This window comes from Argiope bruennichi, chromosome 10 (genome assembly GCF_947563725.1).
Source record: "Argiope bruennichi chromosome 10, qqArgBrue1.1, whole genome shotgun sequence".
Lineage (NCBI taxonomy): Eukaryota > Metazoa > Arthropoda > Arachnida > Araneae > Araneidae > Argiope > Argiope bruennichi.
Genome location: NC_079160.1, coordinates 64,053,675 through 64,077,190, shown reverse-complemented (window position 1 = coordinate 64,077,190; position 23,516 = coordinate 64,053,675). Strand labels below are relative to the sequence as shown.

The following is a 23,516-nucleotide window of genomic DNA, read 5'->3' as shown; positions in this document are numbered from 1 at the left end:
TAAAAATGGTCTTTTATTTGCAAAAACAAATATTCGAACAAAGTTTTAAGGTTCTAGGCTATCAAGAAAGTACATGAAAAATCTGCATTCCAAAACTGAAATATGTCAAGCAAAATGTATGATATAAATTTTTAAAAAACAGAGGAAACCGCATTATCAATACTCCGTAAAGAAAATAATTCATTATTATTGGACATATGAATAAATGAAATGTTGAATTGCAACACATTTTTAATTACTTACTCATGAAGAGCGTTTGAGTAATCACAATTTCCTCCTATTTGGAAATTCATAGTGACACCCATGGCAGTTTCTGAAATATGCAGCATTGAATGAGAATAATAAGAAGGCATTTCAATATTTATGGAACAAAATAAAATTCAGCAACATATAATGTAATAATTTAATTGTATTTAGTTGGAGCATATAGTGGACGTCACTTGTAGTGATCACTTCGGGTCCACGTCAGTGATGATTACATTCCAATAAAGAGTACAACCAAAATATCATAGAAATAATCGCAAGGAATACAAGGATGTCATGGAAAACAGAGCGCACTACGTCATTCCAGTCATTCATTCATTTTAATTAAATAAACTGACACCAAATGCAAACAAAAATCGTATAGGTTTAACTTTTAAAACTCTTTTTAAAGTTATTGAAACTAATGCATTTTTAAGGTAGTCTAACATTCTTTGGATGAAGCTTTCTTATGAAGTGTTCAAAAGGTTCGGCAAGTTATTGGAATAATTATAGCTTTCGGTCTTCTGACAAAGCAATGGTTCACTTACGTATCCTTTTCTCTTATTTTAATAAATCATTCCATATCTCCATCCATCAAATATCGCTTTCGTTTATGCGCCATATAGTCATTGTTCCTGACTAAAGATATTCGGTTTCATCCCTTACATTTTAACAATTAATTAAGAAACTGTTGTGAAATTTTCGACATAGTAGCAACTTTCTGCAAACTGAGTCTATGAAATTGATTATACTCTTTCAGATATTCGCATTTTTCTTTCATGCATAACAATCAATGTATGGTGTTTCTAAAACTAACGATGTTCTTTTGTTACACTCATTAGCTCACAGAATGGAAAAAGGCATTATTTCAGGGAATGGTGAAATAAAAATAACGATCTAGAAATAATTTTTTGTGTGTTTTTTTTTATTTTACTTTATTTTTTTGCAGACCAAAAGTATTTAATTTCGGAGGATTCATTCCACGCTATTTTAATGAGTACAACTGATTAATGATTACATCCGTGATCACTACAAGTGGAGATTATTACATTTTGAATAACTTCCAATATTGCAAATTAGAATTTGACTGAAAAATATCATTATTAAATGAAATTGTTAAACAAGATATTTTCAAAATTGATTGACTTACAGTATCAAATATATAGATAGTCGAATGCTAAGAATAAGACCGAGGCTACATGTTACACTTGCGAGCAATATTGCATCATAGAGTAATAGGTCGTTCAGAAAAACATCGATAATAGTCTGTTTTTTAAAGGTCGCTAAGGTCGACCGTTCTGTTTAGTACCATATGTGGGAGGAGTTTTTAATAGCTTAGCTGGTTTAGCTTTTCGTAAACCTACTTAAAGTAAGACAAGATTCACTACTTCTTCAGACAGCATGTAGTACAAGTCGTAATAGTGTGATGGCTCCATTTCATTTTAGAATAAGCGATTATGTTTGTTATACGAAAGAAGTGTATCAGTGTGTAAGGTTGAATGAAAAAGTTTTGTATACTAGACGACAGATATTATGCATCTTTCTAATTTCTCTCTCAGGACAGATCGTTTGAATTGGGGGAAAATGTAAACTGAAATGAAAAATCAGAAGAAGCTTATTCTGTTCAGTATTTATTTCTGTTTCGTTTTACTGGATGATTCTCAATATATTCACATATTCAAACTTGTTAATACTTTATATAATCCGTTTAAGATTTGCATAAAAATGACATAGATGTCACAGGTATAGTTCTTGTTTTTAGAGAGGGATCTTTAAAAAAATTAAATGATCTCTATCTATTGCCACATGAATCCGTTTAACTTACAAGAAAATGACATCCATGTCGGTTCTTGCATGGAGAGGATGATCTTTAGTAAAAGCAACTGCTTCTATTGCTACAAGGAATTCTTAATATTCAAAGATTGCTTGAAAAATTCCTATTGCTTGAATGCAGGCACAATTGTAATATTTTATTTGAGAAGAAGGTAACACCTGACCTCACACTCCTCGTCTCATGTACCAGTTCTCTTTAGAAAGAAACTATAATTCAAATGGAATGAGTAATACTCTTTCCCGATCTCAATCTCATTGTGCATGTATAAAAAGTTTATAGGTGGCGTGTGGCTACCTTTCATTCCTTCATCAAATCGTAGATGCGTTTATATATTTGCTCAAATTGTATTTATTATCTTTGTAATTCATTGATGGTATCATGAAAACATGAGACATCGATATCAGGTCAATAATGCTATTCGGTCTTATATTTACGAATGAGATTTTTTTCCATTTTTATTTGTATGTTTGAATTTGGAACAATTTATTTTTTTTTTTTGCTAGAATCGAAATACATAAAGAATAGCATTACGAATAACATTAACTTGAGCTTTTAATTTACAGTTGGCATAATGAATACTATAATCATATATCACCAAACTGGCCTCAAATCATTTGGATAGTCAATTTTTAACCTTATGTTTAATCATAAAATCAATGTATTAATTATACAAAATTCATTTTGACATTCTTTATTAAGGATCACATAATTCCTAGTATAATAAGAATAACTAAATACAACAAAATCAGTCGTCATATCTATATCCGGATAGAAAATGTGATGACTAGAAATTATGATATATTCTTGAATCTATCAAACCATATAAATATTATCACTGAAATGAAAAAAGTATGGCAGCATTCAGATTATCCGTGTTATCTCCAGAATGAATATAAAGCACTTCTTTAAAGATAATTCATTTTTTTAACTGATAAAAACAACAGCAGCATATTTATAATGTTACCTAATATCTCAGATAAATATTTTTTTAATTCTAGTAACAATTAATTGAAAAACATAATAATCCATATTTTTTAAAGTTTGGTCTATACAGTTTCAATAATTATCAGCAAATAGCCAATAAAATATATTAATAAGGAGTGAAGTATATAATTATTTATATATATTCCAGATATTACTTTAACGATTTAGAATATATAAAATGACATATTATACAGTTACACAAAGGACAAAATTTTTTTATATATATAGCAAATGATTACATGTTCTGATAAAAAAAAAAGTAATTGAATCTTTTCATTTTTTATTATTGCAAACGTTAAAGGCTTTCAAATTTCAAAAACATCATGAATAAAAATTTATTTAACCAAATATCTAATGAATGTACAATCCCCATTTAGCCCTGGCATCTGTGTTCTATTCAGTCTTATCGAACAACATATCTCTTGATAAGTCAGTCTTATCTAAAGAAGTTATTTGACAGGACATATTAAATCAACCTCTTCAAGAGATCTCTGACCTCGGCCAATCTCCATAGTGTATTAAATGAAAACCACAACTGCTCCTAATTGTATGTCCGTTTCCCTTTCTCTAAAAATTTTGGTTGTGATTCTCAAAGGAAATAAGTTAATTAAATTCGCCTATAGTATTGTTACGAAATTTCCGGGTTCGTTTGGATAGTGGAAGTGATATGGTGTGGAGAACGCTCAATCAGCAGGCGGCAGTAGAAAAAAAACAACGACGTTTATTTACACGAAGACAGGACAGCACACAGACGACAACTATGTACAGCAGAGACGAACACAGACGCCAGTAACACACTTCAGTAGACAGCAGCACATGAAGCGGATAGACAGAATCCAGCAGGAGAGGGGTTCCTGGGAACTTCGCTCTACCGTCTCTCCAACGGTTGAACTTCTCGCTTTAGCTGCCGGCTCGCTACTTCTCACACGACTTCACTTACACCACCCTTCTTCTTCGCAGCTTTAGTGCCCGTCTTTTATAGTTTCGGAAGGCGGACTAGAATCTTCAGACCAATCAGGACGTCTCTGGGTGTATCTGGGTTCCTACTGGATGGGTTGTGAAACCTCGAACTTTCCAGTATGATCCATTTTACCTCCAAATTCATCGCCAAATCTCCCAATGGTCGCCAAGTTAATCGCCAAGCTCTGAGTTCATTGACGCTTAGCACGCACAGGACAGATCGTACATCCTGTCTTTCTTACGATGACACTAGTCGTACTGGGAAGCAAAATTACAGGTTTGTAACAGTAATTTATACTCTATAAAGATGTGCAATCCTACAAAATATCAGGCAGTATAAGTAACGTAAATTATCTTCTAGCAGTTCATTTGGGTATGATGATAAACAAACAGTTCCACAATTTGAGTTGTTGGAAGTCTTTTGTGAAGTATTCTTCTCTGTAGGCCATAAACCGAGGGCATCCATATATATAGTCTATAATGGTCCGTAATCTAAACTCAGTTCTATGCATTTTTCTTTTTCCAAAGTGACTGCTTTGAGGAAGTGCGAAATCCCCAAATGAAGTAAGTATTTTATTCAAATGGACGACACCAAAACACTTTTACTTCTGGCATAATTTCATATAAAAATTAAGAGTTGCTTGATTATTTCTCTATATTTTATTATTATATATAAAAGTGCACAATTTGTTTAAAAATTTCATTTAATCTTTCAGAAAAAACGCATTAGCGATGAAATAAAATGTTTATGCTTACCACAAATAATATCCAAAGCGCACAAATGTGACAAAGGTGCTATATCGATCCAAGGTTCATGAACACGAGATTTTATAGTTGAAATCAGAACTTTAGCTTGTTTTTGGAATATAGGTATGCAATCATCCAGAATCGAGAAGTGAAATGTTGGCGTTAATAGCTTTCTTTGTTTTCTCCAGTCTGTCCCAAAGCTATAAAATATAAAAAAAAATTAATAACGAAGTGAACTTCAGAAAGTTTTTGATTCTAAAAGAAATACATTGTAACATATAGATTACTTTTTCAGGGAAATTCAACTTAAAAATTACTTAGATTATTTTTACGAGTGTAAAGGGTAAATCTATTTAAGTTATCGCCAATGAAAGTTCCTTGCCTAGTTGAATGGATACAAAATAAGAAACAATAAAATATATTATTGACAAATGAATCGTAGACCATGAAATATATCATTATTACATGAATTACATAAAAACATAATTCACACTGCTGCATGCCACAATCATTATGTTAAGGCAACGTATCTTCTTATATCTGTATTGCCAAATGTTGCTGTATTTGATGGTAACAAATTGCTAACAGTTTTTGTTTTTTTTCCATGTCATTTCCATCTTGGAATCTCTTTCTAAAAAAAATGTACAAAATCAAAGGGTCAAGTCCTGTGCTGACAAGAGAGAAAGGAAATATGCCGGCGTCCTGCCATAGGGGTAGTGCGTCTTCCCCCGTGATCTGGGTGTCCTGGGTACGAGTACCGGTTTGGACATGTTATTTCTTCCGTTGTTCTATGTGTGAATGTGCTCTTCTTTAAAAAGGGGTTGTGCAAGTGAATGAGTGATGCGTGAGTAGCGAAGTCGTACTCTTGGCCCTAATTGGCGCTACTATCAAAACAAGAGACGCTCCCCCACAAGCTTAAAATCGCTGTCTTCGGAACAGCGGGCTTGCCTATGGCAAGTGCCATAAAAAGCAACAACAACAGGGTGGAATATTTTCCAACCAAAATCTATAATTGCTGCTTTCGAAATGCCTGCGGTTGTTGAGGAGGTAGAATCAAATTCATTAAGCATTATCAAAATACAATACTGTTGTTGTCGTTTCTTATGGTACTTGCCGCATGGACAAGCCCGCTGTACGAAGACAGCCGATTTAAGCCTGAGAGGGAGCACCTCTTGTTTCTAAAGTAGCGCCAGCCTGGTTGGTAGAGCGTCGGATTCACGTCCCTTAGGTTGCGAGTTCGAACCCCGCCGGCCGAAGAACCCCGCGTGCTCGATGGCTGACGCGCGTTAAATCTGTCGTGGTCAGAAAGTCCTCTATGTCGAGAGTAATACCACTGGGGGTACTGGATCAGGGGTGATAGTTCTCTGATTCAGGTCTAAATTATGATCTGTGGTTGAGTGAATGAAATGGCTGAATGAAGTCCCCCCCGTAAAAAGGGTTGTGATGTGTGTGTAGCTAAATCGTTCTCTTGGCCCTAGATGGCGCTATTATTGAAACAACAGGCGCTCACTTTCAGGTTTAAATCGGCTGTCTTTGAACTGCGGGCTTGTCCATGGCAAGTGCCCTAAGAAACAACAAAATACAATACTAAGCATCAAGATTGTTATGAAGGTAGTCCAATTATTTATCCCACCAAATACAATTTTGAAGTATATACAATTTTGAATTTGCGAGTATAAAATAGCTGTTACCTAAATTTTCTTTATGGATTACTGATGAAATTTTCTTTTCAAAATTTGTCCACAAGTTGAAGTCAGTTTTTTTTATTTTTTATTTTTATATTTTTTTATTGAATTAACATAATAATAATATTTGTAATTCTGATAATATTACAAAATGGAATTTATTGCACTTTATCTACATAGATTCATTCATTTTTTTTGAGTTAGAAATTTTAACATAAGAGCCTTTATTTCCCTCATGCCCCTTTGGAACATAAATAGAATTAGAGAAAAAAAGTATTAACAAGAGTTACTTTCAAATAAGATAAATATTTGATATAATCATTTTGAATATTCAAGCATTTCTCATAACGGTGGATCTAATTTCTGACCCTTTCTTCAAAGAATGTTTCTGCACATTGTGTGAAATGGATTTTAAAGTTTCTATTTAATTTTCTTTTAAGAAATGTCTATTATAGTGAAAAAAATGTCTATTCATTTTCTATAATCACAATTTAATTACGCTGGTAGTCCAGCACGTTCTCTTAAATGTCAGCGTCCTCCATTTCCTTTGAACTATATGATTAATTTATTGAACAAGATTTTATATTGCGAAAATACTGTGTTCTTGTTTTCTTTCATGGAAAATGTGGGTTTAGAACCGAGTGATTCCTAATCTTCAATGAATTAAAGAAGTGGTTAAGAAGCCAAAATAAAAATCCAGACCAGTGAGGAGATTAAAAGGAATTCTAAGGTCCATCTGACATCATTGGTGACAACATTTTCCAGGAAAAGATAGCAACTTTTTCCACAAATATGACAATTATTGAATCTTCACGGCGATAATGTCGAAAAGCAAAGAGGGTTACTCATAACTTTTGATAAAAAGTTCCGTTTTCTCCACTATTGTTCTTTTTAATACTCCATCAAAGTTTGGAAAAAAATCTCAGATATATTTAGTAGTAAAAGTTGTATCCCTTGTTCAAGCATAAATCTTTGTTTGTTTTTTCTTATATTAGCTTAAATTCATCCCATTCACCAGATCATTGGTATAAAGCGAGAAAATATAATGTCTCAAAACATACATATTCGATTCTCCTCATTTTTCTTGGAAGTTAATATTAAGTATGGTATGATTTAGAACAAAGAAGGAAAATAAGGAGAACACAAACCCAAGAGAAATTCAGGAAAACCTAAAAAAATATTAAATATCTATGAAAAATCCTCGCATTGTCGTTAGGTTATGTAAGATATCATTTGGGTTCAATTTAATAACGTTTATTTTAAATTAATCTCTCAGTTACGCACTCTTCGGCCATTTATGAATTTTTCTTAATACATTATTGATATTTGTAAACAAAATATAAAATAACGTGCATAATATTTGAAACTAAAATTACATGTTCGATGGTTTAAATCATTTGTGGAAAAAAGAAATAATCTAAAAAAGGCAGAATGTGATGGAAAAAATGATATTTGCCAGATTGAAAAAAATATCAAAAGAATACTGCTGACAAACCTTGTTACGAGTCCATTACCAATCGCTGGCCGCAAGAGTGAATATTCCGCGCTTTTATTAATAATCTCTGAACTGCTCAAAACAGCCTGAAACATATATTTATTAATTTAAAACATCAGAACTCCAATTAAAAAAGATATATTCTTCAAACAATAAATATAATTTACCATCAGTATGTGTCTTGTAACTGAAAATTCCTATTAATAAAATAATTTATATAGTATCTGATTGGGACAATAAATCAATATTTAAATCTTGTTTTTCTTATTTCGAGTCCCATTATCAGAATATATTAGGAAATAAGATGGATAATGGATAAGTACAATTGACTGTGCAATAGTTAATAACATTTATTTGAAAAATGCATTCTTCAAGAAATAATAAATTCAGATTTAGAAATAATAAATGTAAGTTTTCAATAGGTGCTCATGCTACACACATCAGTCAAGTACGTAAAGTGTTTATAGTCACGCCATCTAGCATGTTTGTATGAATCATTGGAGGGTTATCTATTTTACAGCTGTCCAGACCATTGGAATGAGAGGGGTGCAGGATCTTGATTAAAATATGTTAATAGTCTAATTAGTGTGTGTGTGGTAAATTAGAATTCAGCAATTAATATAGTAAAACTATACATATCCTGATTTTTTTGCAAAATCAAAATAGTCACTACAATATTTAATGTGAATTATGTTTAATTAGTCATCGATTTTAAGGTTTAATTGTGTCTTGGCTTCATTCATGTTACAGTTAAACCTTCTGGTAGATTAATTTTCTACTTAAATATAAAATATTGAACTGACTGTTCTAAATATCAAGTGAATAAAAGAACTGGGATTGGAGAATAAGTAAGTTTTCGTAACGTTACCTGTCGCTGTTTATATTGTAATGCGGTTGTTGAAAGTACAAATAAGTAGTAGCAAGTAATTCGATAAGTTTGCTGTCACTGGAATACTCTGGAAGCTACTGTATGGGTAATAAATTCAATGAATGTAATATAGTTGAATTTTACAATTATACCCTTATATTTACTACATATTTACAGACTCTGTAAGAAAGAGTTACGTTTTATAAAAATGTGGTTAAATTCTTAAAAATGTTAAAAAAAGTTCTTAAAAAGTATATATATATATATATATATATATATATATATATATATATCAAACAATATTTTTACGAGTCTTCATGGTACGAGATTCATTAATTAAAAGTAAGAAACCTAAAGGTAAATTAATAGCGCTATTTGAAGGAGACATTACTTCATAGAAACGTTTAATACAATGCCTGATTTACACTCAACCAGTCCTAAGACGTCCAGTAGGAAAAGCATGCGCAAAAAAGGACTGATTTATGTTTGCCATAATTTCATAAGATAGATTTAGGCATTCCATGCTTGGGTATGAATTGCCGTTTTGGCATTCCTGGATAATCCTATTTCACTGTGCATCGTATTTAAATGATGGATATTTACTCAAAGAAGCATGATAAAATAAAAGGAAGGTCAACATAAAATTTGGAAAACTATAGGGAAAAAATTGGCAAATAAAAAAATAGCAAATAAAATAGAAAATATTTTGTTCTTTCTGATGCAAATAAATATAGAAATATATCAGAAAAAACAAAGAGAAAAAGAAAAAAAAAATGTCGCAATTATTCTATAAGTGATCAATTCTGCACTCACATGCACAATAAGAAAAAAATACAATACAGCGGTATGTTTTCGTCTCGTCGGGACAATTACTTGCCAACGACCGTACAGCATTTTTCAGCTTTTCTACGCATGCGCTGCCTACTGGCCATCTAATCTACCGACATTTAGGCATAACAAAATGATTAAGACAATGAAGCTGTAATATCGCCGAAATGGAAGTCCTGAAATACATATTTAAATTTTATCCTTTAAATTATTAATTGCATCATTTCCCTAGCATTATATTACAATTTTGCAAGAAAAATTATTGAATGACAATCTAAAATTGATTTAAATAATATTAATATTATTTTTTAATTCGCCATGGTTTTTATAAAAATCGATCCTTGCAATGAGAGCAATTTGTACAAAATCCTGACATATTTTGCGACAATCTGAAATATAAGCACACACATACAAAAAAATTATTTAGACAGAAAATTTTATTTAAAGATTTTATTTAATAAAAGAATTTAAGGAATCAGAAGCTAAAAAATAAATATCTTACGATCAAAGAGATCGTTAAATCTATTAAGAGAGTTATAATACAGTACACTCTCGAGTGTACGGCCTAATATGGCGGAAAGGCAGGCTGAAAAACAAAAAAGCTGGATAGGCCGGAATTCATGAATTCATTTCTTTGCCAGCTAATACCAGAAAATGAAATTTTTATGCCTAAAGTTATTATTATAAGGCATATTTTTTTCACTTCTTATTGAGTACTATGCCCTCTATTTACTTCAAGCCACGAAGAATATGAACGTGGTCACTGCCCGGTGAATCATAGAAGCAGTTGCCGGTAATGTGTCGAGTTAATGTGTCTTTTTCCCTACAGTTTATCCAAAATTCTGGAAATTACTTCTAAAGACACAAAATAAAATATCTTACTCAATTTGCACTTACTTTATTATAACAGAGCACTCTCGAGTATCCGCCTAATATGGCGGAAGGGCAGTCCAGATAGCAAAAAAACCGGATAGGCCGGAGTTCTATGAATTCATTTCTGCGCCCACAAATACCAGGTTTTATACTAAATGTATTACGTAATACGTATTTTCTCACTTCTTATTGAGTACTAAGCCCTACTTTTATCTCAAAGTGATCGCAGTCATGGCCCGGTGAATCATAGAATTAGTTTACGATAACGTGTCTAGTAAAAATAGGAGGCTCTGCCCTGGTATTTTATATTCGTTTAAATACTACACCGCACGCTTCAAGAATTTGTCATAGAGAAAGTAAGTTGAAAGATATACTCTGTTCACATTTTAACATAACTTCTGTAATGCCTAACTTAAATGCAGGAAACGTAAACAAAACATTAACATTAATCCTAGGCCTAGTTCTTAAAGAACGGGACACAAACTGATTTTATTTTTCATTGATAAGTGATTACACAGGTATGAAAAGGTAGCTCTAAGATAAGAGTTAGACTTATAGTTTGGGGATTTTGAAAAAGTCTTTAATAGACGCTTTGCATACCACATTTAATTACCTTAAAAGAAAACAAGAACGCATAATAAGGAAGCCAGATAATTGCGAACTGGTTACTTTTGATTGTAGATAAATCCAACAAAATCTTAAATTTGACCCTTTATGTGGTTTAGAGATAAACAAATTGTAAACACAAAATATTTATAAACAAATTTAGCATAACATAAAATTAATAATAACTTTATATAATGCAATATTCAACTGAAGCCTGTAATTTGATAAAATCTTCAAATATCTTTTAAAAATTAAAAAAAAAACATCTTACTGACAGACATTCTTACAAAGAAAGAAAAATATGTGCTAAAAATACATCCACATTAAAACAGAAAATATTTTTTTTTCCTTTATTTTTCTTTTACTCACTTCGACTGCTTCTGCTTTGAAGAAAATGACACATGGTTTAAATAGTATAAGGAATCTAAACAAACCATTCCTTCCGTATACAAGGCTCAAACCTATCATTGCTTGAAGTCCAGCTAAATTTTGAAAAATGAATACATCACGTAACTTGGCATACTCAATCATATATTAAAATGATTTTAGAATGTAAAATTTAATATTATAATTTTAAAAACTCAAATATTTTATTTTGACAATACATTGAATTGAATTGACATTGAATTATTTAGTCATTTATCATATTATCTAATATATAGAATTGCCGCTAATATTTTCATTAAAAAAAGGAGGCGGGCAAAATTTTAACGGAACAAGCACTGATTGTGATATTTCTTAGAATAGTAGCTTATTCAAACCCTTTTGTAGTGGAACTACATAAACTGTGTATTTAAAGGGGCACGTAATGATAGATTGAATATAGCACTGTGGCTAACCCACACCTGAGAAATGTTCCTCTTAAGAAGAAAGTTATTGGTTCTGTCTTCTACCCACCTTCTTAACTCGGGGACATTTGAAAATTCTTAAAGTCATGTGCACTTTAGTACAAAAAATAATCAACTATTTTTAATGCCTCGATGGAAGAGTCATATATGTTGAAAAATTTTATTCGGGTGCAAACTTTAATTTTAGTCACTTTTCCATGAAACAAGCGAAGAAGGCAACTATATAGTAGAGCTAAATTAGAATTGTGTCTCAGATTAAAGGTTTAGAAGTAGTAGAAATTTTCATTTCGCTGTAACATTTTAGATATTGAAGATAGAAAAATAAATCCAATTAGATAAATTGGCGCCTCATTAAAACAAACAACTTTTGTATTCGAAGATTTTTGATAGCTGATATATCTTAGAAGTTAGGAACGAAAAAATGATTTTCAAGCCCAAAAAATCATAATAACTGGCTAGATCAAGGATTTATGTTGTCAGATAGAAAAAAGGATATCAGATAGATTATGTTGTCAGATAGATGTAAATGAATGTAGTTTTGCCTTTCATTTGACGGAAAAAAAAATTTTAATTTCAGAAAGATCTAAAATATGATAATTTTCAGATAATATGACATTTATTTAAATCATGTGGTCGAATTACTGTTGATTACATTCAATCCCTTGTATGCTTCTTATAAGAAAAAAATTAAAAAATAAAACTTTAATTCTTATGAAATACCAAAAAAATGTTAATTTTTGTAATGAATTGTTAAATCACCATAAATTTCATCCTCATGCGATTTTTTAAATCAGGAGAACCAACTGAATTATGTTATTTTGGACAACCTTTATTTCTGTAATCTAAGATCATAAATTTACTTTTTCTGTTGATTTAATTGAAATATTTTTGAAATCTATTTAAAACCAAAGCGTAATATCTACATTAGTAACAAAAATTACTTTTCAGCTTAATTAATTTACTATTTGATTAATAATCTTTCCCGTCTGAAATTAAAACTTTCTATTTTAAATAAAGGCAGAAAATCATTGACTTCAAATAACTTTATACTAATTAGTTTTTTACTAATTAAACAAAATTCCACTTAAAAACACAAGTATCAATATATTTAATTTACAATAAAAATCTCTATGTGTTATTGAAATATCTAGGGTGGTATTAACCATAGAAGAAGTTTCGAAAATATTTTGAAAAATATTGTAGTACTTGGAATTTGAAAAATATTGAAGTACTTGGAATTTGAAAAATGTAATTTCCTGCTAAATATCAGACTGAATCGCGTTTGGTTAATTTTTCATATTTCCTGTGCAATAAAACACAATAAATGCAATTTGAGATTCATCTACTACGGGAATGGCGAACAATTGGCACGCGTGCCATTGATGGCACGCCACCGATCAGAACGGTTTGCATTTTAGTTCAAAATAACAAAGTTCACTGTGAAGTATTATGAACAAACGCGAATGCTCCCATTCCATTTAAAAAATGGTACAGATATTTATTACGGCTGTTAAAAATTCGCTTGCTGAGAAAAAAAATTGATTTGAAAAGTATTTTTTCAGTAACTGATAGTGATCCAAATATAATGGGAAAAAATGGTTTCATTAGTGTATTTCAAACAGACATTCGATAGGATTATTCACCAACAAGTCTTGAGTTCGAATAGTAGTTTAACATCTCTCGATAATGTAATGGTGTTAGTCACAATACCTGATATCGTCGCAGGCTTTAAATAAGCGAAAGCTTGAGGCTTTGTTGGATGAAGTCAACTAGGTGTATAATGGCTTACTAATGAATAATAATGTTCGCTGGTTGAGCTGCGGGAACGAACTTCTAGGATTTGTTCATTGCTTGGAAGAACTCACAGTGTTTCTACAAAAGGAGAGGGAAATTCAACAATATCCACAGTTGTTGGATATTATGCAGCTCTCTAAATTGATGTTTTTACAGACATATGCCAACATTTCAATGAATGGAACATAACGCTTCAAGGTACAAATAAAACAATTACCGACGTAATGGATCTCATTCGTGCTTTTGACACTGGATTGCATGTTTTAGAAACAATATTATTCAGAAAAACTATAGGTATTTCTTAAATTTGAAAAAAATATATATATCAAAGATTTAGATAAACATAAGAAACCAGATGAAGAGAAAGTTATTGAAGAATGGATTTCCGTAATTGATTCGTCAATCAAGGAAATTTCGTCCAGATTTTCTCATTTCAAAGATTTATCAAAAAAACTCAAGTTTATCATGCACACTGCCTGATGTGATTTCCTTTGATAAACTTAAATTGTCCCAATTCGATTATTTGGAAATTGAAGAATTTGAAATAAAACAGATTGATTTCCAGTCTAGTTCAATATGGGTTCAAAAATTTATTGAAACAAGGAAAAAGTTGGAATTCATTGAAATAAAAAGATTAACAAGCAATATAAGTACACCATTTAACAGTTTGGAGAAGCTGGCTCATGCCATTTTAACCATATTTTCATCTACCTATGACTGCGAGTCCTTATTTTCAGAGATAAATAACATTAAAGACTCGCTTAGAAACCGTTTGGCAGATGACTCAAATTCAATATGCATTCTGCTAAAAGTAACGTACTGCAATCCAAATATAAGTTATAAGTTGTCAAATAATGTGCAACAAAAGAAGTCACACTAATGTTACTTTAATTTGAATTTCACGTATAACTAAAACCTATATATACTACTATACAGTTTAAAAGGTATTTTTTGGCGCTATATAAAAAATCGTTAGTATTTAGTTTTATTATTTTCCCAATAATCACAAGTCAAAATTATTTGACGGCACATCTATACCTCATTAAACATTTCTTTAGAAAAAATGGCACGTTGATCCATAAAGTTTCGCGACCCCTGATATAATATGTGATATTTTTAGTCGGTGTCGAAATGCAATTAAAATTAGCTTATTATATCTTAAGAATTATTGCCAATTTTGGAGCGAAATTTGATCAATATATTTTAAAAAGTCTCATTTTATCGATTTATTAAAAAATCTCGATTTCTGTCATGGGAAAATTTCGAGATACTAATTAATTAGTAATGTTAATAAACTCGAGGGGATAAATTGGCTTAAAATAAAATTTGTCCTTCCGAAAACTTTCCATCGATACCAATTTTGTGAAGACGCCATAATGAATAACAAAATAATGGAAATTTCCCATTATTTTTTGTTGGGGATCGTACACTGTAGGATAAATTCCAGTGCCTTTCTTGTAATTACAAATCTCATTAAACTTATGGAAAAGTATAAAGCTTTAGAATTCTGTGCTGGATATAAATTTTGGAAAGACATTTTGCAAAATGGGAATACTTACCACACAGAGCAGGGCAATTAGCAATACAGTTAATTAAACAGCATTCAAAGCAGAAAAATAAACAATTTGAGGGTTGCCTTTAATCCCTGGTATTGAGGATAATCGAAGAATCCCATGACATTGCAGATACTTTTTCACAAAATGTAATAGCTTGTACGTTAAATATGTAATTATAAAAATCTGAATAATCGTGAAAACTGGTTTCCATTCTGTGTATTGGAGCATAATTTCAAAAAGAAATAAAGCTGAAAATTTTTTTCAAATTATTAAAATTTGCACATGTATTTGAGAAGTATGATAAAACAATGACACTTAACATTTTTCTTAAAACATATAACATAAAAGAATAATAACAAAATTTTATTAATGCACAAAATCATAGAAATGTGGTTCTAATTTTTTTTTATCCATGTTTATAATTGTGACGAATTTGAAACCCATTATAATAAATACCTTAAAAAAACTTAAAAATCCTAAATTCAATTTCTGCAGATCAAAAGCAGATTTTCCTCTGATTCATCGCCATTAAGCTTCACTCGTAGAGATACAAATTTAATTAAATTAATCAGTTAAATTTTAAACATCTAAAAATAATAAAAAAGTCATTTTATCAATCACAACTTACAAAAATAAATTAATTAATTAAATAAAAACTCGAGCTTTTCAGTAAAAATTATTTACAAAATTTCATCTTTATACAGATGAAAAAATTAATAAATTTAAAAATATCATATAGTAATTAATATTCATAATTCATACTTCAAAAATGGTTATGCATTTATATGCAAAAGAAATTAAAAAAAAATATTGAACGTAACACAGTTGCTTCTTTAATTCTTTAATATTTATAATCTTTTTTTTTTTAATCTGGTAAACTTTTTTTCCTCTTATTTCTGATTGGATATATTTTAATAATGCCATGCTTAATAAAAAATTAAATACAATTCATTATGTAATATCCAGTATTTCACAAAATGTTTTATTTTAAGTATAGAGTAATGGAAGTAATTTAAGTATAGAGTAGAATAAATAAAATAAATTAAGTATAGAGTAAAATAAGTAGAGTAAGTACGAGTGAAAACATATAAATATTGAATCAGTGGTTTACATATTATACTGAATTTGAAGAATTTTATTCTGAATTGTTTTCCAACTTTCAACAAATTTTGTTATAAATATAATGATTATTATATTTTCAAAGCATGATAGATTTGCTATTTAAAATAAATACTAAAGAAACAAATACCTATATTCAATTCCGTGCTAAATGCAGCTAATTTTAAATTTATACAATAGTTGCCAGGGAAAAAAGTTTTACTTACAAATGTGGAAGATTTTTTTCTTTATTGAGATTGATTTGGTTCCTTTAAAATGAAGGAGCAGCAATGAGTGGCAATAGTTTGAACCTTCCACTGCTATACAAAAGTTGCTAATCCATTCTTAAATGAAGAATCATTCTGCGATCACGATTTGTGAAGACATATAAGTCGAAAATATTTAACCATATGTGCATATTTTAGATGGAGCAGAAAAATATTAATATGAAGGCATTTATGCTAGTGAATATGTCAACATGCCAAGTTAGTAAAACCTGCATTTCACCCAGCATAAGAGTTAATTTTAATTGTAATCGGACTATTTTTCCAGCTTGCAACCTATCGACCGCTAGATAAAAATTCAGTCTGTGCTCTGGAGTCATAGATTTAAGCAGGATGCTTACCCCCAAGAAAAGTACTTTTCCTTAAATGTTTCTATTAATTGTTTATCCTATTATTGTTTTTAGTGTGTTATGTCCTTTAATGTTTCATCAAAAAGATTGAAATCATTTAATCTTCTTTCCTTAAGAGTTTTGTTTTTGCCTAGCTGGAATAGTTTTTGGCGCCCAACGGTAACTAGTTTGGTTCAAGGTTACATAATATATTTTATGCAAAATTCCCTTCCTAAAATTATATCAAAAATATAGTTTCATTAACTCTCAAACTCCCAAAAATATTAAAACAGAATCTTTTAGTATAAAAAAATTCTTGGGTGAAATATTAACACAAATTTTTAAAAATTTAAGAATTTTTGTATATTTTTTTATTTTATTTTCCTTTTCTTTTTTGCTTAATAAATATAAGACAAAATTTGCATATGATGCAGTATAAATTTAATTGCTTTTCGAAGTTTATATATTTGTTCTTTGGTGTATGTTTACTATATCAAAATGAGTCAGAGATCAAAGAGAGAAATGGAATAATTCCAGCTAGGCAAAAACATGCTATATTACTTTATCAAAATTAAACATGCAATCTGTTTTTTTGCATAAAAATTATAATGCAGTATTAAATTTTGGGCCAAATGTATCTATGTTTTGACCATCTATCCATTTATTTTTTCGTGCATGAGACTAGTAGCACATTTACATTGCACAGTATTAAGCAACTGTATGGCATTAATATTATTTATAATACTCTATAATTTTGGTGAATATCGAATAATATTATATATCGCTCAATATTGTGCAACAGGCTGTGCTTCTGGATATAAACGACATAACATAATTGAAATGGATGAAATTCAGAATATAGCTTTTACATTAAAACTGCTGATTTGTATCGAATTTTAATTAGATTAGTTCCGTTAAGTTAGTTATATTAAAACAACACTTGGGCTATTTTAAGGCGTAACTCCTAATTTTGATCCGCGGTTCAGGTAACGAAGACGACTCCAGAGCAAGTACTCTTCTCTCCAAGCTTCCACACCATACTAGAGAAAGGACGTTTGGCCAGTCGTGCAAAAGAACCAATTACACGACGGCTCTTCGATGGCATCGGAATTTGAACCAGAAATCCTCCTGTTCTGAAGCCGAGACCTTACCTCCAGGCCAACTCTCCCCTATTTAATTTTAAAAGCAGCTGATTTGAGACAAGAGGTACTTTACGGGAAGATATATTCTATGCTGCTCTACGAAACACAGTCCATTGAGTAACTCCGTAAAAAATAAAGACGAGCATCAAACATTCTAAATTTTTCATGATGAACAAATTTTATTCTTGATGAAGTTTATTGATTTAGCATATAAATATAATAATAAAATAAAATTATAATAAATAAATAAATCATAAAATAAAATTATAATAAATAAATAAATCATAAAATAAAATTATAATAAAGTTTGAAATTAAAGGATTAACTCTTATCACATTCCCATTTATTACTTTATTACTGCATCATCTGAAAAACTGTAACAGAAAAATTGATAAATTCATTTGAGTAGTAGCTTCCCTTCTTGTAATTGTTTACTAAGTGAATGCATGCTTTCACTTCCATTATTTTTAAACACATTATCATACTTCTTCGTCACTGTAATTTAAAATACAGAAATTAAAAAGAAGTAAATTTCATTATATTTTAACTTTCTCAAATATTAGACAAATCAAAATACCTATTTCTAGTAATAATAAAAAATTATTAATCAAAATAGATAAATTATTTATTAAATAATAATAGTTAATAAAAATCAATATTATTATTACCACATCAGAATAATTATTTTTGGCTCTAATTTCTGCTGAAAGTGGCATCTTTGTACTCATAAAATGAGCCAATCTGAGTATATAAAAAAAAGCTAATAAAATACTATTAAATAGTATTTCGTAGTAGTATTCATAGTTCAGTAGTAATACATTTATACTTTTATTTTCAACCTTCAATCTTATTTGCATATGTTTTTAGTACTGTCTTCTTAAAGATATTAAAATGTTTCATTAGAATTTTTACGGCCTGAAATACCGACTTTGAAATATATTTTCGCAGCAGAATTCAGTTTAACTGTTTTAGATCTTTCATAGTTCATAAACCAATGCCTTATTTGTTGCACTAAGTAGTTTGAGAATTTAAAATGTGGAAAAAGTACTCAGAAATATTAATAAAAGTTGTTTCATGGATCCATATATCTTATGTAAATTAAGACTGTAATTAAAATGGCCATTATGCTTCTAGTCTATTATATGAATATTATATTCGTCCTTTAATAGTTATTTTTATTTTAGATTCAGATATTTTTTTACTCTGATTATACCAAGAGATATTGTAGCTACAGAGTTATATTTAAACAAAAACACAAAACCTGTTCTTTTTAGATAAAAATTGAATTCTAATACTAGTGTTCGTAATGATGATAGATCGTTCGTTACCGTCTGGACTTCTCACCAAGTAACTGTATGTTTCAAATAGAAACTATTTAAGATCATAAAATAGAGCACAAATTATTCTCAGTTCCCTAAAGGCAAAAGAAAAAAAAAATCGACAAAAAAGACGAGAACAAATTATAGTTTCATCTTCTAAATATTAATCTAAAATATTCAAAATAATCTCAATAATAACCAATGTTGAGTCGGAATGAAGATTTATTTATCTTAAAGGAATCAAATTAAATAATTTTTCTTTGTAGATATCGTGCGCATGGATAAAACGATATTTTCAGATACGATAATTATAAACAATACGTTAATTGTATATACTTTATGCAGGAAATATCAATTATAGATACTCTCTAAGTCAATATTCCCACAATGCAATTTAAAATAATCTTTTTATTTGAAAGTTGTGAAATTTATCTTTAATAAATGGGACTTTTTAAAATTTTCCATGGCGACAAATAATGATTCTGATTTCAACTAAATTTGATTTCGAATTTAATATAATTTGCAAGAGGTAATGCAGCTATTGAAACCAACACAGATAAAAACGTATTGCTTTTGAAGTTAATCATATAAAGTCAATTTGCATTTTATATAAATTCTATTCCATAATACCTTATTCACCACCAGCGAATTTAAATAATAATTTGCATCTGTTGGAGATATAAAATACATAATTCAAAAGTAAAAATATGCATGTAACGAAATTGCACAAACGGAAAATCTTAATTCTTTTCTAAAACTGTACTAGTTAAAAGAAATGTACTTCTATGCAAGTTAACCATATAAAGTAAATTTGCAATAGAAACGAATTCCATTTCCTAACAGATACCAAACTCTTCAAAAAGGAATTTAAATAATAATTTGCACCTGTTACGGATAGAAAATACGTAATTCATTAGTGATTATACCATGATAATCACATTTGTTTCTACGCCTAAAAACGTGAGTTCGACGGTATGTAGGCAAAAAGTCCCACTCTTATTTATTTACATTTTAATATGTTTTTATGTTAGTTAAGCAATGTTTTGTCTTTGTAGTAACTTATATGTCATTTCTTAACAAATATAGAACGAATATTAATATAATGATTCGTAATAAATACATGACAAATATTAATATAATAATAAATATAATATATAATAAATATACTATATAATAAATAAATATATTACAATAAATATTTCCTCGCATGGTTTGTGTGTGTGTGTGTGTGTGTGTGTGTGTGTGTGTGTGTGTGTGTGTGTGTGTGTGTGTGTGTGTGTGTGCTTCCATACTTTTAAGGATACATTTATAAACATTTGGCTTTAAAATTATGAGGGAAAAGTTGATATCTTACGCATATCCGCGTTTCAAAATTATTTATGTCAAGTACTTATTTACTTCTAAATATAATACAATGCAATCAAAGTCTATTATGTATTATATACCACGAAAATATATATACATACAAAAAACTTAAAATGAAAAGGAAATATAACATAAAGGACAATTTAGAAAAATATCACTGATAATAATTCAGCACTAAGAGAAGTGTTCTGATGATATAAAAAAAAGTATTATTTTTGCGTGCTCGTCAATGAATCAGCATTAAAACATCGAACTTTACCCACTGCCTCTCAAAGAAAGGTAGCGCCGGACACAATTTCCAAAGTTAAAAAAGATAATAGACAGAAATGAAAACAAATTAATTTTTAAAAATAACGTATCTGAAAGGAAAGGATACAGAAAATACAGAAAATCTGAAAAGAAAGAATACAAAACGGAGAATACAGAAAATCAAGTAATTTCATTGGCCATACACATGAACTGAAGAAAGGTGAAAATATGGTTCAAACAATTGTGTAGGAGCTAAATAAGCTGAAGGAAAGGGGAAATTTGGTTCAAAATATTGTGTTAGGGAGCTAAATCAGTTTTATAAGTTGGTATTGCTAAGTGTCTTTATATACAACCAGTAGCAATCTATAATAATTGCTGAAGTGACAATCATTATCAGAAACAATTTAGAATAATATTGTTAAGAAATTTCCGGGGTTCGTTTGGATAGTGGGAGTTATATGGTGTGGAGAACGCTCAATCAGCAGGCGGCAGTAGAAAATAAAAGCAACGACTTTTATTTACACGAAGACACACAGGACAGCACGAAGACGACAACTATATACAGCACACAATTATCTTCAGCCGAGACGTGCAGACAACAGCACACAACAGACCGTGGCGCACAACTTAATTCAGCACTCACTTGACTCCGTCGCTGCTCCGCTAATCTCTGGAAGACCAGTTCTTGCTGTCAATTCCGACTACTCTTCGACTCCACTGGTCCACGACTCAACTCACGACGACGACTCTGGTTCACTCTACTCTGCTCTGCCGCTTCCGACTTCTTCTCAATTCCCCGTCCCGGTTCAAGACACCCGGCAGCTGCGACTGCTTCCTTTTATAGGTCTCAGGAGGCGGGGCTAGACGCCTCTCAACCAATCAGGAACGTTCGAGGCATATCTCCGTTCCTACTCGACGGATCGGGAAAATTCTCAATGTTTCGGGTATAAACCATTTTGGCGCCAAAGTCGCCAAATGGTTGCCAACTTTGTCGCCAAGCTCTGGGACCTCCTATGGAACCCACTATGCTGGGAAGCCGCATTGCAGGTTCGTAACAATATTTAGAGAAATACCGTTTATAATAACTTAAAATGCTGATTTGTTCCAATGTAATGTTTTTGAGCAGATGACATTTATTCGACATTGCAAAAACTTATTTGTAATGTTGCTTTGATGGATAATAATTGAAATATTGAATGAGCAGAGTTACAATTTATTGGAAATGATTTCAAAGTATTTTTTTTATCTGAAATATACGTATAATCATTACATAGATATAAATGTCATTGCATGCTTTATGAAACATATTTCTTTCTGAATTCATGTTTAAATTTCTTATTTTAAGGAGAAAGGCCATAGGATAACTATTCCTTCACATTATATTTAAACGACATGTTTAAACATTATAAGACTGTGAGCACGAATGAAAGGTTGAAGATATAAAATAAAATATCGATATTTTATTTCTTTTTAATTGGAGAAAAAGAATTCTTTATTGAGAGATACCTTCACGAATAAGAATAGATAGCTTTTTGTCTCTTGCTTTCTATATCACTGAGAGATAGAAAGCAAGTTTCTGGAAAAATTGTTCTTGAAAACTACATGAAATTCTCGTTCCGCTAGCTTCAGATATTAACAGCAGCCTTATTTTTGAAGCATCATAGAATGAAACTTGCAATCTGTCAATAAATGTCTGTTTCCACTTGGATTAAAAGCTACCACACAGGATATAGTCTAAAAGTCACCTAGAAAGACAAGGGTTAAGCAAAACAGCCATTGAAAATTCTACAGTATACCAATATCTTTTCTAAACAACAATATAAGAAACACTGCTAATATGCTTCTTATCTATACTATGAATGTATTAGATACCAGATATAAACAACTTACAATGAATAAAATGCTATCCGTATAAAGTAAAACTAAAATTCCAATTTTACGTCATAACAGGTTTTGAAATAAAAAAAAATACACATCATTGGCTTAAATCAATTGCAGAATAAGATATTTACGTCCATGATTCACTTTTCAAAATTGCAAAAGGTATTATGTCTAGTGATAACATCTGCTGAGGAGAAACCATTGTAAAATTTATTATTTTTTATATGTTTCAATGAAGTAGAATTACAATTTTGATTTTCAATAATGTTAGCTAATAATTAATATCTAGAGTGTTTCTCAAGTGCAATTAGAACAAAACATGGATTAGTTTCAAACGGCTCGCTGAATTGCAGGTAGTTATTCACAGGATTATACAGCCATCACTAATAGCCCAAAACAATCGAAAATAATTTTGCATTGTTTGTGCATTATTGCTAAACATTCAGGAAATCAAAAAACTATCTTACAATGATAGAGACGTTGAATCAAATGTGGATTGAAGGAGCAGGAAGATGCGTTGTTCAAAAT

At 30.2% G+C, this 23,516-nt stretch overlaps 1 protein-coding gene across 1 annotated transcript in view; it reads right to left on the bottom strand.

The window, feature by feature from the left end:
• LOC129987563 (cytochrome P450 4c3-like) overlaps window positions 1-16,729 on the bottom strand; it is a 36,607-nt gene extending 19,878 nt beyond the window's left edge. The window contains exons 1-5 of the mRNA XM_056095530.1: window positions 16,647-16,729; window positions 11,493-11,605; window positions 7,949-8,034; window positions 4,778-4,968; window positions 244-313 (exon numbers count right to left, since the gene is read on the bottom strand). Of these exons, the coding sequence (XP_055951505.1) occupies window positions 244-313; window positions 4,778-4,968; window positions 7,949-8,034; window positions 11,493-11,591 (446 nt within the window). The 5' untranslated portion in view covers window positions 11,592-11,605; window positions 16,647-16,729. The remainder of the gene's footprint in view (window positions 1-243; window positions 314-4,777; window positions 4,969-7,948; window positions 8,035-11,492; window positions 11,606-16,646) is intronic.
• Between the last annotated feature and the right edge of the window lie 6,787 nt (window positions 16,730-23,516).